Below are 14,651 nucleotides of genomic sequence, written 5' to 3'. Positions count from 1 at the left end.
GGATTTATTAGTTCACAGATTTACTACAGTTAGAATAATTGGAGTCCAGTACATTTTTGTAACCTTCCAGTTGTGAGTTGTGATTGTTTGAGTTCTCTGTTACCAGTCTGTCCGTCCAATCAATTCACTGAATATTGTTAGAAATCTATCAAGAATCTCATCATAATGTACACAAATGGGCAGCAGCCCCCCCGTGGCACTCTGCAAATTTCTGCGAGGAAATTTTCTAGTTAGTGCCATGGCTGCGCCAAGAGGCACTATTGTTATTGTGTGGATTTATTTTACTTATTCATTTTCCAGACAGATTTCGGTTCGCTACTAGTCCCGCAGCTTTGAGAAAACGCGAAAAGTAAAAATGTAGAAACGTGCGCCTTAAGGGGGAATCGTGTGCTATGACTTGCTATGAATTGGCGTGCTGGTTTTTGCGCAACATGCAAAAATGTGCGCTTTTGGCGCCATCCGGAACGCATTGCGAGAAATTTGGGGCCTCACCACTCGCACACCGTTACTCGAAAAATTCTGAAGGGATTTAGAAAGTTGTAGGCCCTGAATTTAACTACAGTCCTGTGGATTTTCAGAGAGATGGCACAAATAGTTTTTGCACGAAGTGCAAAAACATTTCCAAATTTCCCAACTAATGGGGAGATTTTTCCATGTAAGTGAATGGGGCAGAATGTTACACTGTGGGTGGAAGGAAAAAACCCAAAAATCACCTTTTTTCTGAGCCACGTATCTTTCTCATACTTGGACATAGAAATGTCATTCAAACTTCAAAACCGAGGAAAACTTCTCTTCTCTCTCCAAACCTGAAACTGTTTTTTCCTAAAATGTACATTTTTCAAGATATGACCCCTCAAGCGAGGACTGGAAATCACTTTTTTGTCAAATTTAGAGTGGAGCTCTCATTTTTTAGAGTGGGAGGGACAGTAAAAAAATGACCTTAAGTTTTATTTGTAACTCGAGCTCACGGCCTAACCGTGAAAGCTAGAAAGATAATTTTTTGTAAGAATGTAGACATAGATGTTGGGATTCATAAAATGTGACTTTTTTTTTTTTTTTTTTTTTTTTTTTTTTTTTTTTTTTTTTTTTTTACCTTGTCTGCACACATATTATTGATTGATACCATAACGGTAGAAACCAAAAGTGTATATATGTGCATTATTACTATATGTAATATATACATATATATACGCACACATATGCGTAGACATACATAAATATACACATACAAACCCAGTGTTTTTTTTTTTTTTTTTTTTTTTTTTTTTGGGGGGGGGTGGGTGGGGGGGTGACGACATCCACTGCCAATCCAGGAAGCAGGAACACACGGAGACACACGTCAAGCACTGGAAATCTGCAACAAAAAAACCACAAACAAAGCACGAAACCGGCACGGAGCCATCCAAAACACGAACAGCAATCGACCTAAATCTTGAGATCTGATCGCAGTCTGAGCTAAGCTATCGCTACCGCTACCTAAACCCAAAAACTAGAGAGCCAGCATGCAGGTGAACAAGCCAGTGTGTATGTCTATGTGTGTGTGTGTGTATGTATATGATCATGCATGTGTGTGTGTGTGTGTGTGTGTGTGTGTGTGTGTGTGTGTGTATGCATGTGACTAAATGACTATATGTGTGTGTGTATGTGTGTGTGTGTGTGTGTGTGTGTGTGTGTGTGTGTGTGTGTGTGTGTGTGTGTGTGTGTGTGTGTGTGTGTGTGTGTGTGTGTGTAATAAACCAAACAAAGCTCCACCTGAAGTGTATCTATAGTGGGGGAGGGGGGGGAGCAACCCCGCCACCCGCGAGACCAGAGGCCGACAAGGAAGAGCCCGGAACCCAGGCCACCGGCAACCCCACAGAGGGGAGAAGTAGGAGGGAGGCAACCCACCGCCTGCGAGGCCCCCCCCCCACCCGGCGGCGGCCGAGGGGGCCCGCGGGCGGGGCCCCCACGGCGCGGAAAGAAGCAGCCAGGGATCCCGCGGCGGCTGACCGCGACCCAGGCAATCCCCGGCCACCCGGTCCGGGCCGGACACGCGGCCAGGAGGCCCTCACCCTTCAGGCCAACGACCCCCACCCGGCAGGGGGCCAGCCTGCCCGGAGAGACAGAGCCGCCCCGGCCGCCGACGCGGGCAGGCGCACCCGTCCCCCACGAAAGTGGCCCTCCAAGACCAGAGGGGCGCCCCGCCGTAGAGGCAGCGGGGGGGACCGGAGACGGGCCCGGAGAGAGGGAACCCCCCAACAAGGCGACACCCGCGCAGGCCCGACAACGGAGGGCCCCAGACCCAGGCATCCCATTCATTCATCCATTCACCTATCCGATACCTATACTAATAATAATATAATATACTATACATAATAATAATAATAATAATAATACTAATAATAATACTAATAATAATAATACTAATAATAACCATCTTTGTATAAAATAATATTGATAAATTATTAAGTTTTTGATGTCCTGCCAATGGAGGCTCAAATCCTCCATGGCAGGACCCTTCCATACCGCATTCCCACCGACACAGACATACAATCACGCACCGTTTCCCCCTCCCCGGGGGGATCCAGCACCGCCAGAAGGCACCCCAGGCTGCACGGCGGGCCCCGCCAGGCCCGGGTAACCCGACCCACCCGTCCCAGGCCCAGGCCGGTGAGGGAACGCGGGTGATGTGGGACCCCCTCCCGCCCCTTGTGTTGAGTGCATGTGATTAATGCCATAAAAACAGGGAGGAGGGAGGGCCAAGTATCGATTGACACAGACCCCCCCCCCTCCCGAACTACGTGTCCTTGTCAAATGTATTTATTAAGTGTTGAATGTGCAGTGTCTATTTTGCTGTTAAAACCGTGAGGCGGGGAGTGCCAGGCCCCGCGGGACAGTGCCCCCCACGACCCGGACCCCCCGCCTTTCGCCTATGTGCGTATGAATCGTGTAGGGGGGGCAAGAGGGGGAGCGGAGGCCGAAGCCAGGAAGCAGGACCAGCAAAGCCGGCCCTGATAAGACACCCGCGTCCCCCCACCGGCCGTCCAGTAGACGGGGGCCGGCCCTCCGAGCCAGGCAAGGGCCCCACCGTACCCCCAAGGGCGCCCCCGGCGCCGCCGGAGCCCCCAGACGGAGGGGGAAACGGTCCAACATCCTCCCATTCATACTGACAACATAAGACATAGATACCTGGGAATGGTGCCACCCCGCCGTCGCGCCCGCCCGTGCACCCCCCGGTCAGGGGAGGCCCGCTCCCCGGACCCGGCCCCACCCCCCCCCGAGGCCACCCCGGCGGACACCCCAAGGGTCCCGGAGTCCCCACATCCGCAGGGGCACTTGGCCCCCGCCCAGCGACGGAGGACCAAGGCAGCAATGCCCCCCCAGCGCAGACAGCCACCCCCCACCCAGGCAGGGCCGGGCCCTCCGGGTGGGACCCCCACGCCCACGGCCCCGCCCCCCCCGGGAGGCCCGGAGACGCCCCAGCCACAGCCCCCCGCCCGAGCCCTCCCCAGCCACCCCCCATAAAATGTGACTTTGACAGGCGGGGTATGCACAAAATTTAAATGGGGGGGGCTAAAGCGGCGCAAATTCCTGCCTCGGTCTCCATTCACTGTAATGTAATCAAAAGTTTTATTAAAAAAAATCTCACTTTGTTTTCGCACTGCCGTTACTCAGACATTTTAAGGAATATCTGAATAAAATTAAGATTGTCAGAATCTGCCGGGTTCTGTGTCTCTCACGATGTCTTTGTTTTTCTGCTACGAGCTGCTACGAGTTATTTGAGAACTTTCACAAGGCAAAATCTGGGGTTTTCTCAAAGCAAACCCGGAACATTCCTCATTTCGAGGTTCTTGTTGCCCCTAGCAACCAGAGCTCAGCTGTTGACTGATTAGACTGAGCCAGACTGGTCACATGACTCAATCAGTACAGACTTCATATACTTTACCCTGGAAAATGGAGAAATCTGAACCTTGACCTTTTGACCTTAGATGACCCCCAGTCCTGCTGGGAACAGGTTCATGGGATATATATGTATATTATTATTATTATACATATAAATATTTACATTTGTATATTATATATACAAATTAGCCCCGCCCCTTCTTCTGATTGGCCGATATGTTATAGTCCAATATCTTTTGAATGGTTTGACATAGAGAGTCATGGGTGGGGTCATATGACTCAGTATCGACTCCTTTATCTTCATTGGTGCAAATTAGCCCCGCCCTTCTTCTGATTGGTTGTCCCTATTGTCTGCTATAACTTTTACATGGTTTGACATAGAGAATCCTGTGCGTTGTCATCGGACTTAGTTTTGAGTCCTTCACCTTTATCGCTTGCAAAATGCAACAATGTACACAAATGGGCAGCAGCCCGCCGTGGCACTCTCGAAATTTCTGCGAGGAAATTGTCTAGTTATTATTATTATTCTTGTGTCCTCGTCCAGGACGTCGTCCAGCCGACGTCCGCAGAGACACAGCAGCGTCTCCACGACAGAGTCCGGTAAATCCAGGAAGGTCCAGGACGAACGCCGCTCTCAGAAACGCAGCTACTGCCTGCAGAAGACGATCTTCCAGGCTAGCGTGTTCACACTGCTGGCCACCATGGCCTTCTGGTGAGGAACGATGTCACTTCCTGTTGAGGCGAGACGCCACTTCCTGTTTCCAACAGTTAAAACGGTCGTAAATGTGACCTGTTCCTGTCTGTGCAGCATCATCTCCATCGGAGCTCTGTACCTGCTGAACATGAGAGACGACTTTGACCTCTCAGACCACAGGTAAGGCTTTTATTATGAAAGGTTAACACGAAGCTTTTATTATGAAAGGAAGACACAAGGCTTTTATTATGAAAGGCAAACTAAGGCTTTTATTATGAAAGGAAACACTCTTCCTATCTCATTACACCCAAACTCTTCCTTCAGACCATGAAAGTACTTGTTCCTTTTATGTAGCTCTTTTTAAATCACCTGTAGCAACGTTTTAACGGCCTATGTGTGTCTGGGACTTTCTTAAGGCACTTTAAACTGACGTTAAGAAACGACGCTTGGTACCTGAGAGGAAAAACACCTTGTACTTCAGAGAAACAATGCTTGGTGGAAACAATGCTACGAAGACACCATTGTGATTTTATGAGACAGAGGAAGCTGTAATCTGACCAATAAGAGCTTGAAGATTAAAAACAACCAGTTTATGATTAGGCTGAGTCTGTTCTAGTTCCATGCTGGGTTTTTGTCTAAACTCACCTTTGTTTCTGTCTCCTCCAGTAACAGCAGCATCCTTCCTCTGAAGACGACGCCCTGGGCCACTACAGGTAAGATAATTAGAATTTCAGTTTTTACTGTTAGTTATTACTCATCCATTTATTTATTGCTAATAGGCAGTTAGTAGTGGAGTTAGTAGCTGCTGTATCATTTGGTTCTGCAGATTTGTACAGTTGTGTATCATCTGCATATGGAAACCTACATTATGTTCTCTGATAAAATCACCCAGAGGTAAAAATGCTGAAAGGTCTTTGTTTTTCTGACGCTGGTTTTCCTCCCCAGTCCTCCCAACCAGCCCCCCTGGGGGTTCAACTAGCCCCCCCGGCCCCCCCGGGCCGTGGCCCCCGGACGTGGACTTCTGCAGCCTGCTGTACTGCGAGGAGGTGCACTGCTGCCCCCCACCAGCAGGGGGCAGCAGAGAGTCCTCCCCACCAGTAGGGGCCAGCAGAGAGTCCTCCCCACCAGCAGGGGGCAGCAGAGAGTCCTCCCCACCAGCAGGGGGCAGCAGAGAGTCCTCCCCACCAGCAGGGGGCAGCAGAGAGTCCTCCCCACCAGCAGGGGGCAGCAGAATGTTCTCCCCACCAGCAGGGGGTAGCAGAGAGTCCTCAGTATTCTCCCTGACAGGTAACGCAGTTTGTTTTATTTATTTATTCTTTATTTCATTCATTACGGTGGCCGAGACCCGCCATTGCTGAAAATAAAAGTAACACTGCAAACAGAAACAAACGCCGCTGCAAATAAAATAAACGCTGAAAATATAAAGAAACCTCGCTGCAAATAAAATAAACGCTTAGCAAATAAAATGAACGCTGCAAACAAAAAGAAACGCTGCAAATATAAAGAAACCCTGCTGCAAATAAAATAATATAAAAGCCACAACTGAAGTGAATTACCGGGGACTATTTTTGCCGATGCACCGGTGTTTTTATGGCCTAACACATTAAAAATTACACGTAGCGACGTTGAACACTAACTTTTCACTTTCTCGTTCGTTGTTTTTCTTATTCCTCGCTCTTCTTATTTCTTCCTTTTCACTTACGTCCTCTTCGTCTTCTTCTTCTCCTCTCACGTAAAAAACACTGGTGCGTCGGCAAATGTAATGTAATGTTTGATTTGGATTCTTTGTCTTCTTTGTTCAGATTGTTCCATAAACTGATGCCTTTTACAGAAACACAACGTTCCATCAATTTAGTCCTGAATCTTGGTTTTTAAACATCTCCGTTCCTTTTAAGTTAAACTTGCTTTCTCTTTTTTCAAATTGTTTCTGAATGTTGATTGGTAAAGTTTTCTTATAAGCTTTAAACATAGTAGTCTGGAGCCTCCTGGTGGCTGCAGGAGGAACTACACCTAATCTACCCTTCAGTGATTAGTGCCACGGCTGCGCCAAGAGGCGTGTCCTCAATCGGGAATAGTGTGCTATGACTTTTGGTGTTTGAAATTCCCATTTTCCCAAAGTAACTCCCAAAAAACCTGCAAAAAAAACCATTCAAAGTGGATGGGAAAAAGTAAAAAAAAAAAAAAAATCACCTTTTTTCTGAGTCACCTAACTTTCTCATACCTGCACGTAGAAATATCATTCACACTTCAAAACAGAGGAAAACTTCTCTTCTTTCTCCAAACCTAACGGTTTTTTCCTAAGATGTAAACTTTTCAAGATATGAGCACTCAAGCGAGGACTGGAAATCACTTTTTTGTCAAATCTAAAGTGCGGGTGTCGGTTGCTAGAGTTGGAGAAACAGTAAAAAATAACCTGACTTTTTATTTGTAAGTCGAGCTCACAGCCAAACCATAAAAGCTAGACAAATAATTTTTGGTCAGAATGTAGACATAGGTGTTGGGATTCATAAAATGTGACTTTGACAGGCGGGGTATGCACAAAATTTAAACGAGGGGGGCTAGAGCGGCGCCAATTCCTGCCTCAGTCCCCATTCACTGTAATGTAATCAAACGTTTTCTTCAAAAGAATCTCACTCTGTCTTCGCACTGACCTTACTCACTCATTTTAAGGAACATCTGAATAAAATTAAGATTGTCAGAATCTGCCGGGTTCTGTGTCTCTCACGATGTTTTTGTTTTTTTGCTAAGAGCTACGGTTTGATCACAAATCAGAGTTATTTGAGAACTTGTCAGAAGCCAAAATCTGGGTTTTTCTCACAGCCAAACCAGAAGGTTCTGGAGTCGAGGTTCTTGTTGCCGGGGCAACCAGAGCTCAGCTGCTGACTCATTCAGCCAGAACTGGTCACATGACTCAGTCAGTACAGACTTCATATACTTTAACCTGGGAAATGCAGAAATCTGACCCCTGACCTTTGACCTTAGAGTCCTTGACCTTCATTGGTGCAAATTAGCCCCACCCCTTCTTAGTTTTGAGTCCTTCACCTTTATTGCTGAAAAATGCAGCAATATACACAGATGTGCAGCAGCCGCCGTGGAACTCTCCAAACTTCTGCAAGGAAATTTTCTAGTTAATATTGTTTTTGTTCTTCAGGCCGTGGAAGAGAAATCTTCAAGCGGCGCCCTGAAAGCTCTGTCGACTGTGAGTTTACACTTTAACACCCGGAGGATGTTTGTGTGTTTATCTTCAGTACAGTTGGTGTTTTTATCCTCCCAGTGTTCCAGTTTTCTCTAAAAAGCTTCTGTGTTTCAGGGAAAAACACAACTATCCACACCTTCATGATCAGAGAAAACCAGCAGGTGATCGACAGCAAGTACTGCCTGAGGGACGAGTGCGGGTGAGTGGACAAACAAACAAACACACCATCATCATTATCATCATTGTAGCATGCCAGTCGAAGGCCCAATCCCAATACTCCCCCTACTTTCTACCACTAGCCCTCCCTCACTACCACTAGCCCTAAAAAAGAAGGGACAGATTTTAGGGCCCTTGAAATCTTCCCAGGTCTGTCCCAATTCTCCCACTACTCCTACTTTCAGCACCACCCCTAAAATCAGGAATCTGAGAGCTAAAAGCTGTTTTAATTTCAGCTGTAGCGCTTTTAATATGCCACTTTATTAAGTTTTAATATGTTTTCAGGCGTAAAAGTAACCGTTAAGATCCCCAACCTGGGTTCAGTTTATCCAAATAACGCCTGTTAAGAAATTTGATCTGATGTTTTCGGAGATGAGAAGAGCCGCTCCCAGCAGTCTTTATTCTGGTGAGGTTGCAACAACGGGCAAACAAGTGATTATGTACATTCACTGAGTGAATATTATGAAAGTAAAATAAATATATCTCGCTAGACATGTAATCAAAACATATTTTTATGCAGAAACTAGCTCAAAATATTGATTTTATTTACTAAAAAATAAGAAATGTCCGCCATGTTTTTTTTTTAATTCAGTCCGCAAATGACGACGAAAAGCATTCTGGGAAATTTTTCTGGCCCTAGATCAGACTAGTGAGGATCTGAAATCCCTCAATCCGTAGGGCCCCAAGCCCTCGTTTTCTCCACTCCCCCTAGGTGGAAAGAGGAATTGGGAACCCCTCAAGTTCAACACATCATCAATAGTTGTGATCAGGTTTGGGGCTTCAGTTAAAGTCGGCTAAAGAAGGCGTTTGGTAAATTTAAGTGAACTCGTGTCTCTGCGTGAAAGCGAGCGCCAACCGTCTTACTTCTGCACCGACGCCCACGAGGAACTAAAAAGTGGTTGCAGTTCCTTGACTGGCCGCTAGAGGCCGCGAGTCGAGCTGGAGTGACCTTAAAAAGTCCAACACCAGAGAAGAAATAAACACGTTTACAGTCCGGTGCAAATAAAACATTTTGGTCTCAATCGTTTGATTTCACATCCATGACATTTCTGAGGGCTGAATGGTTTTGTAGCGCGCCGGGAGAGATTAGGATTCCTTCCTCCGTTGTTCTGTCCAGTCTGTTTGTCGTTTGTTCCTGTTTCTGTAAAGATGAATAAATCATTTCTGTCATTTCAGGCCCGAGAGGTTTGTGTTCCGAGTTCCCATCAGCCAGTTCGTCCCGGAAAACATGAAGGTCACACTGGTCATGAAGTAAGTGGTGGTTAGTCCTGGTTAGTCCTGCTGCTGCTGCACCTGCACCTGCTGCTGCTGCTGCTGCACCTGCACCTGCTGCTACTGCACCTACAGGTGCTGCTGCTGCACCTGCTGCTGCTGCTGCTGCACCTGCACCTGCTTCTGCTGCACCTACAGGTGCTGCTGCTGCACCTGCAGGTGCTGCTGTTGCACCTGCAGGTGCTGCTGCTGCACCTATAGGTGCAGCAGCAGCACCTGCAGGTGTCTAACGGTTGGTTGTTTTTTCTTCCAGCTCCACGGAGCTGCTGGTCGTCCATCTGTGTAACCTGGACGAGTCCAGAACCTGCTCGTCCCTGATGGACCAGAACTCGCTGACCCGGACCAGATACCCCCCAAATACTCAGGTACACAAATAATACCCCCCAAATACTCAGGTACAGGACCAGATACCCCCAAATACCCAGGTACACAAATAATACCCCCCAAATACTCAGGTACACAAATACTACCCCCCAAATACCCAGGTACACAAATAATACCCCCCAAATACTCAGGTACAGGACCAGATACCCCCAAATACCCAGGTACACAAATAATACCCCCCAAATACTCAGGTACAGGACCAGATACCCCCAAATACCCAGGTACACAAATACTCAGGTACACAAATAATACCCCCCAAATACTCAGGTACAGGACCAGATACCCCCAAATACCCAGGTACACAAATACTACCCCCCAAATACCCAGGTACACAAATAATACCCCCCAAATACCCAGGTACACAAATACTCAGGTACACAAATAATACCCCCCAAATACTCAGGTACACAAATACTCAGGTACACAAATAATACCCCCCAAATACCCAGGTACACAAATACTCAGGTACACAAATAATACCCCCCAAATACTCAGGTACACAAATACTCAGGTACACAAATAATACCCCCCAAATACTCAGGTACACAAATAATACCCCCCAAATACTCAGGTACAGGACCAGATACCCCCAAATACCCAGGTACACAAATACTCAGGTACACAAATAATACCCCCCAAATACCCAGGTACACAAATAATACCCCCCAAATACTCAGGTACAGGACCAGATACCCCCAAATACCCAGGTACACAAATAATACCCCCCAAATACCCAGGTACACAAATACTCAGGTACACAAATAATACCCCCCAAATACTCAGGTACACAAATACTCAGGTACACAAATAATACCCCCCAAATACTCAGGTACAGGACCAGATACCCCCAAATACCCAGGTACACAAATACTCAGGTACACAAATAATACCCCCCAAATACTCAGGTACACAAATACTCAGGTACACAAATAATACCCCCCAAATACTCAGGTACAGGTCCAGATACCCCCCAAATACTCAGGTACAGGACCAGATACCCCCAAATACCCAGGTACACAAATACTCAGGTACACAAATACTCAGGTACACAAATAATACCCCCCAAATACTCAGGTACAGGACCAGATACCCCCAAATACCCAGGTACACAAATACTACCCCCCAAATACCCAGGTACACAAATAATACCCCCCAAATACCCAGGTACAGGACCAGATACCCCCAAATACCCAGGTACACAAATACTACCCCCCAAATACCCAGGTACACAAATAATACCCCCCAAATACCCAGGTACAGGACCAGATACCCCCAAATACCCAGGTACACAAATAATACCCCCCAAATACTCAGGTACAGGACCAGATACCCCCAAATACTCAGGTACACAAATAATACCCCCCAAATACCCAGGTACAGGACCAGATACCCCCAAATACCCAGGTACACAAATAATACCCCCCAAATACCCAGGTACAGGACCAGATACCCCCAAATACTCAGGTACAGGACCAGATACCCCCAAATACTCAGGTACACAAATAATACCCCCCAAATACTCAGGTACAGGACCAGATACCCCCAAATACTCAGGTACACAAATAATACCCCCCAAATACTCAGGTACAGGACCAGATACCCCCCAAATACTCAGGTACAGGACCAGATACCCCCCAAATACTCAGGTACAGGACCAGATACCCCCCAAATACTCAGGTACAGGACCAGATACCCCCCAAATACCCAGGTACAGGACCAGATACCCCCCAAATACTCAGGTACAGGACCAGATACCCCCCAAATACTCAGGTACAGGACCAGATACCCCCAAATACTCAGGTACACAAATAATACCCCCCAAATACTCAGGTACAGGACCAGATACCCCCAAATACCCAGGTACAGAAATACTCAGGACCATGGTTTGATTCCTATCTAAAGAACCGTTCCAATGTGTTGTGATCAATAACATCAAATCTGACATTGGCAGTATTGAAACAGGAATCCCACAGGGCACTGTTTTGGGCCCCATTCTCTTTAGTTTGTACATCAATGACTTACCGGATGCATGTCCTGATATTGGTATCCACATGTACGCTGATGATACTGTACTCTACACATCTGGCAGAACAAGTGCTGATGTTACAGAGAAACTAACTAAAAACCTAGAGAAGTATCAGCATGGCTAGACTCCTGTTTGTCACTGAACACCAAGAAAACCAAGTCAATCTGTTTTTCCATCAAAAAACTATCTGCAACTGAATCATTGTCTGTTTGAATTGGGGATAATATTATTGAGCAGGTAACAGAGATTAAGGGCCAAATCCACAAAAGGATTGCGCGGCTTTTGCGGCCGCTAAACCGGTGCAAATGAGACAAAAAGAGAGCGTCTAATTCACAAAGAACCCACAAAGGGAGAATTGCTACACAAACTGCGCTGCCAAGCAAATAGTGTCATGGTGCGCCTGTGCCATTTGCATGCATGTAAATTAGGTAATATTCATACATTCCTTTCTATGCAAATAAGCCTCATTGCAAAAACCGTCTAATTCACAAAGGCCAGCGCTATTTGCAACACGCAAAAATAGTGGAGCAAATACCGTCTTTTCAAGCGTGTATTAACTGCTGCAAACTCTCTCCTCACTCCCGCTCTGTCTCTGTTTCTCTCTCTCTTCAATATCATTCAAGCCTGTGTGATACTGAATGATATTAAGGGTGAAATCTACAGTCAGACATGACTGTAGACAATCAGATCAAGTGGGGTTGTGGACTTATCGGATTTAAAAATAAAAGTAACAGGACGGAGCTCAGGATTCATCCATACATAAGGGGCTGCTTTATTACAAACAATTCCACCATATAAACATATAAATGTAGAATGTGTGTGTTTAACAGCTGACCTGTAGGTGTGTGTAGCAAAACACAGAACATGAATTACCGTCAGATCCTGATCTGGGGCCTCATCTATAAAGCTTGCTTGCGCACAAAAAGGGCCTGAAAGATGCAGCACCTTCTACGCAAAGGTTTGGATCTAAAAAGAAAAAACTAACCGAAAAATCTGCGTATCTTTACGGCAACCAGGACCCTCCCGTAGGAACTTAAGATCTGGGGAACTGGAGACGCAAATAAACTAATGAAATTAAATGACCAAGTACTCAGATACTAAACTAAGGTGTAATTATTGATTATTGATTACAGGGGGAGCACCAGTGGACTCTTCCTGTGGCTCAACTTCATCAAAGCTCCTATCACTTCCGATCGGCGGTGGCTGTAAGTTATTGATCCTCACCATTGATCTGTAGATCGGTGTGTATTGATCTGATCCGTGTGTATTGATCTGATCGGTGTTATTGATCTTTAGATCGGTGTTATTGATCTGATGGGTGTGTATTAATCTGATCGGTGTTATTGATCTTTAGATCGGTGTGTATTGATCTGATTGGTGTTATTGATCCGTGTCGCTGTGTGTATTGATCTGATCGGTGTGTATTGATCTTTAGATCGGTGTTATTGATCCTTGTCTCCGTGTGTATTGATCTGATCGGTGTGTATTGATCTGATCGGTGTGTATTGATCTTTAGATCGGTGTTATTGATCCTTGTCTCCGTGTGTATTGATCTGATCGGTGTGTATTGATCTGATCGGTGTGTATTGATACGTAGATCTGCGTGTATTGATCTGATGGGTGTTAATGATCTTTAGATCGGTGTATATTTATCTGATCGGTGTTATTGATCCTCTTCTCCGTGTTCTGCAGGGCCAGGCCGACTGCAGTACCGACCACCACTACGCGGGGGCGCTGTTCACCGACTACCACTTCCACTTCTACCGACGCTGCAGCCACTCCTAGATGAAGATTCTCCTCCGACTGATCCATATATCTTCTTTACTTTTATTCTGTTTTCTCTTGTGAAGCTTTGAGGAAAAATGACTTTGTTCCTACGAATGAACTTCCTGAAGCAAAACTTCAACACGATGGAGACTGAAGGAGAAGAAGAACAAACTTTTCCTTCATTCCTGGTTTGATTTTATCCTGGTGAAGAAGTTCCAGACTGTTCCAGACTGGTACCAAGATCCTGACCCGGTACCAAACCCCCTGAACCCTGAACCCTCGCTGAGGAACAACCGGTCCAGGAGGAACGGGATAAACGGGATAAACCAGGATAAATCGGTCCACTTGAATGTTCTTGTTTGTAATGAAAGTCTGTTTCTGATTTTAAGGAATATTTCACTAATTCTGAAAATGTGAATTAAAAGTCTGAGTGGAAGGAATATTTACCTGTAGAAGGAAATGCTGATGCAGTTGGTGTCGTTTCTGATCATTGATTTTTAGGAGCTCAATTGTGTCTTTAATAAAACTAAAAAACTAAACTAATAAAACTACGTAAAAACTGTTGAACGTGAAGAGTTTGTTTCATCGTCTTCCTCTAACATTGATTTATAAAGTAAGAAATTCAAAAATTTCTCGCTTCATGCGGGGTTCAAGCGAGCTGCAGACTCTCTTCCTCCTCCTCTCCCAACCGAAAACATTTTTCTTAAACCTTGTATCTGTTTTGTAACTAGTTACTTGTGCGTAGTAATATCGTAGTAATAGAGTAGTAATTGGCGTTGCACCATTGGTTACCCGTAAAATTCAGAATCCAATTTAAAATGTTATTACTTGCATATAAAGCCCAAAACGGCTTAGCTCTGCAGTATTTACAAGACCTGATAGAGCCTTATGTTCCTGGCAGAGCTCTCCGTTCTCAGAGTGCAGGTTTACTCGTAGTTCCTAGAGTATCTAAATGTAGATTTGGAGGGCGGGCATTCTGCTATCAGGCACCATTACTATGGAACCAACTTCCAATCTGGGTTAAGGAGGCTGACACCACCTCCACCTTTAAAACTAAACTTAAAACCTTTCTGTTTAGTAAAGCCTATAGTTAGTGTTTAGTAAACCTCTAGCTGGTGTTGGTAAATCTCTAGGTAGTGTAAACTCTAGTGTGTTAGAGTCAGTAGTCATAGTTGCAGCTATAGAACAAGACTATAATAGTTAGTCTCAAATAT

At 45.7% G+C, this 14,651-nt stretch overlaps 1 protein-coding gene across 1 annotated transcript in view; it reads left to right on the top strand.

Annotated features, from left to right (window-relative positions):
• The window catches only part of LOC133424255 (myelin regulatory factor-like protein), a 38,084-nt gene extending 24,080 nt beyond the window's left edge, over nucleotides 1-14,004 (top strand). Inside the window, exons 15-24 of the mRNA XM_061714746.1 lie at nucleotides 4,427-4,594; nucleotides 4,691-4,756; nucleotides 5,243-5,289; nucleotides 5,522-5,863; nucleotides 7,728-7,775; nucleotides 7,887-7,971; nucleotides 9,165-9,239; nucleotides 9,514-9,625; nucleotides 12,804-12,875; nucleotides 13,363-14,004. Of these exons, the coding sequence (XP_061570730.1) occupies nucleotides 4,427-4,594; nucleotides 4,691-4,756; nucleotides 5,243-5,289; nucleotides 5,522-5,863; nucleotides 7,728-7,775; nucleotides 7,887-7,971; nucleotides 9,165-9,239; nucleotides 9,514-9,625; nucleotides 12,804-12,875; nucleotides 13,363-13,455 (1,108 nt within the window). The 3' untranslated portion in view covers nucleotides 13,456-14,004. The remainder of the gene's footprint in view (nucleotides 1-4,426; nucleotides 4,595-4,690; nucleotides 4,757-5,242; nucleotides 5,290-5,521; nucleotides 5,864-7,727; nucleotides 7,776-7,886; nucleotides 7,972-9,164; nucleotides 9,240-9,513; nucleotides 9,626-12,803; nucleotides 12,876-13,362) is intronic.
• Nucleotides 14,005-14,651: the final 647 nt, after the last annotated feature.

The sequence above is a fragment of the Cololabis saira genome, chromosome 23 (genome assembly GCF_033807715.1).
Source record: "Cololabis saira isolate AMF1-May2022 chromosome 23, fColSai1.1, whole genome shotgun sequence".
Lineage (NCBI taxonomy): Eukaryota > Metazoa > Chordata > Actinopteri > Beloniformes > Belonidae > Cololabis > Cololabis saira.
Note: the sequence above shows the minus strand (reverse complement) of the source record. Positions and strands in the feature narration are given on the sequence as shown.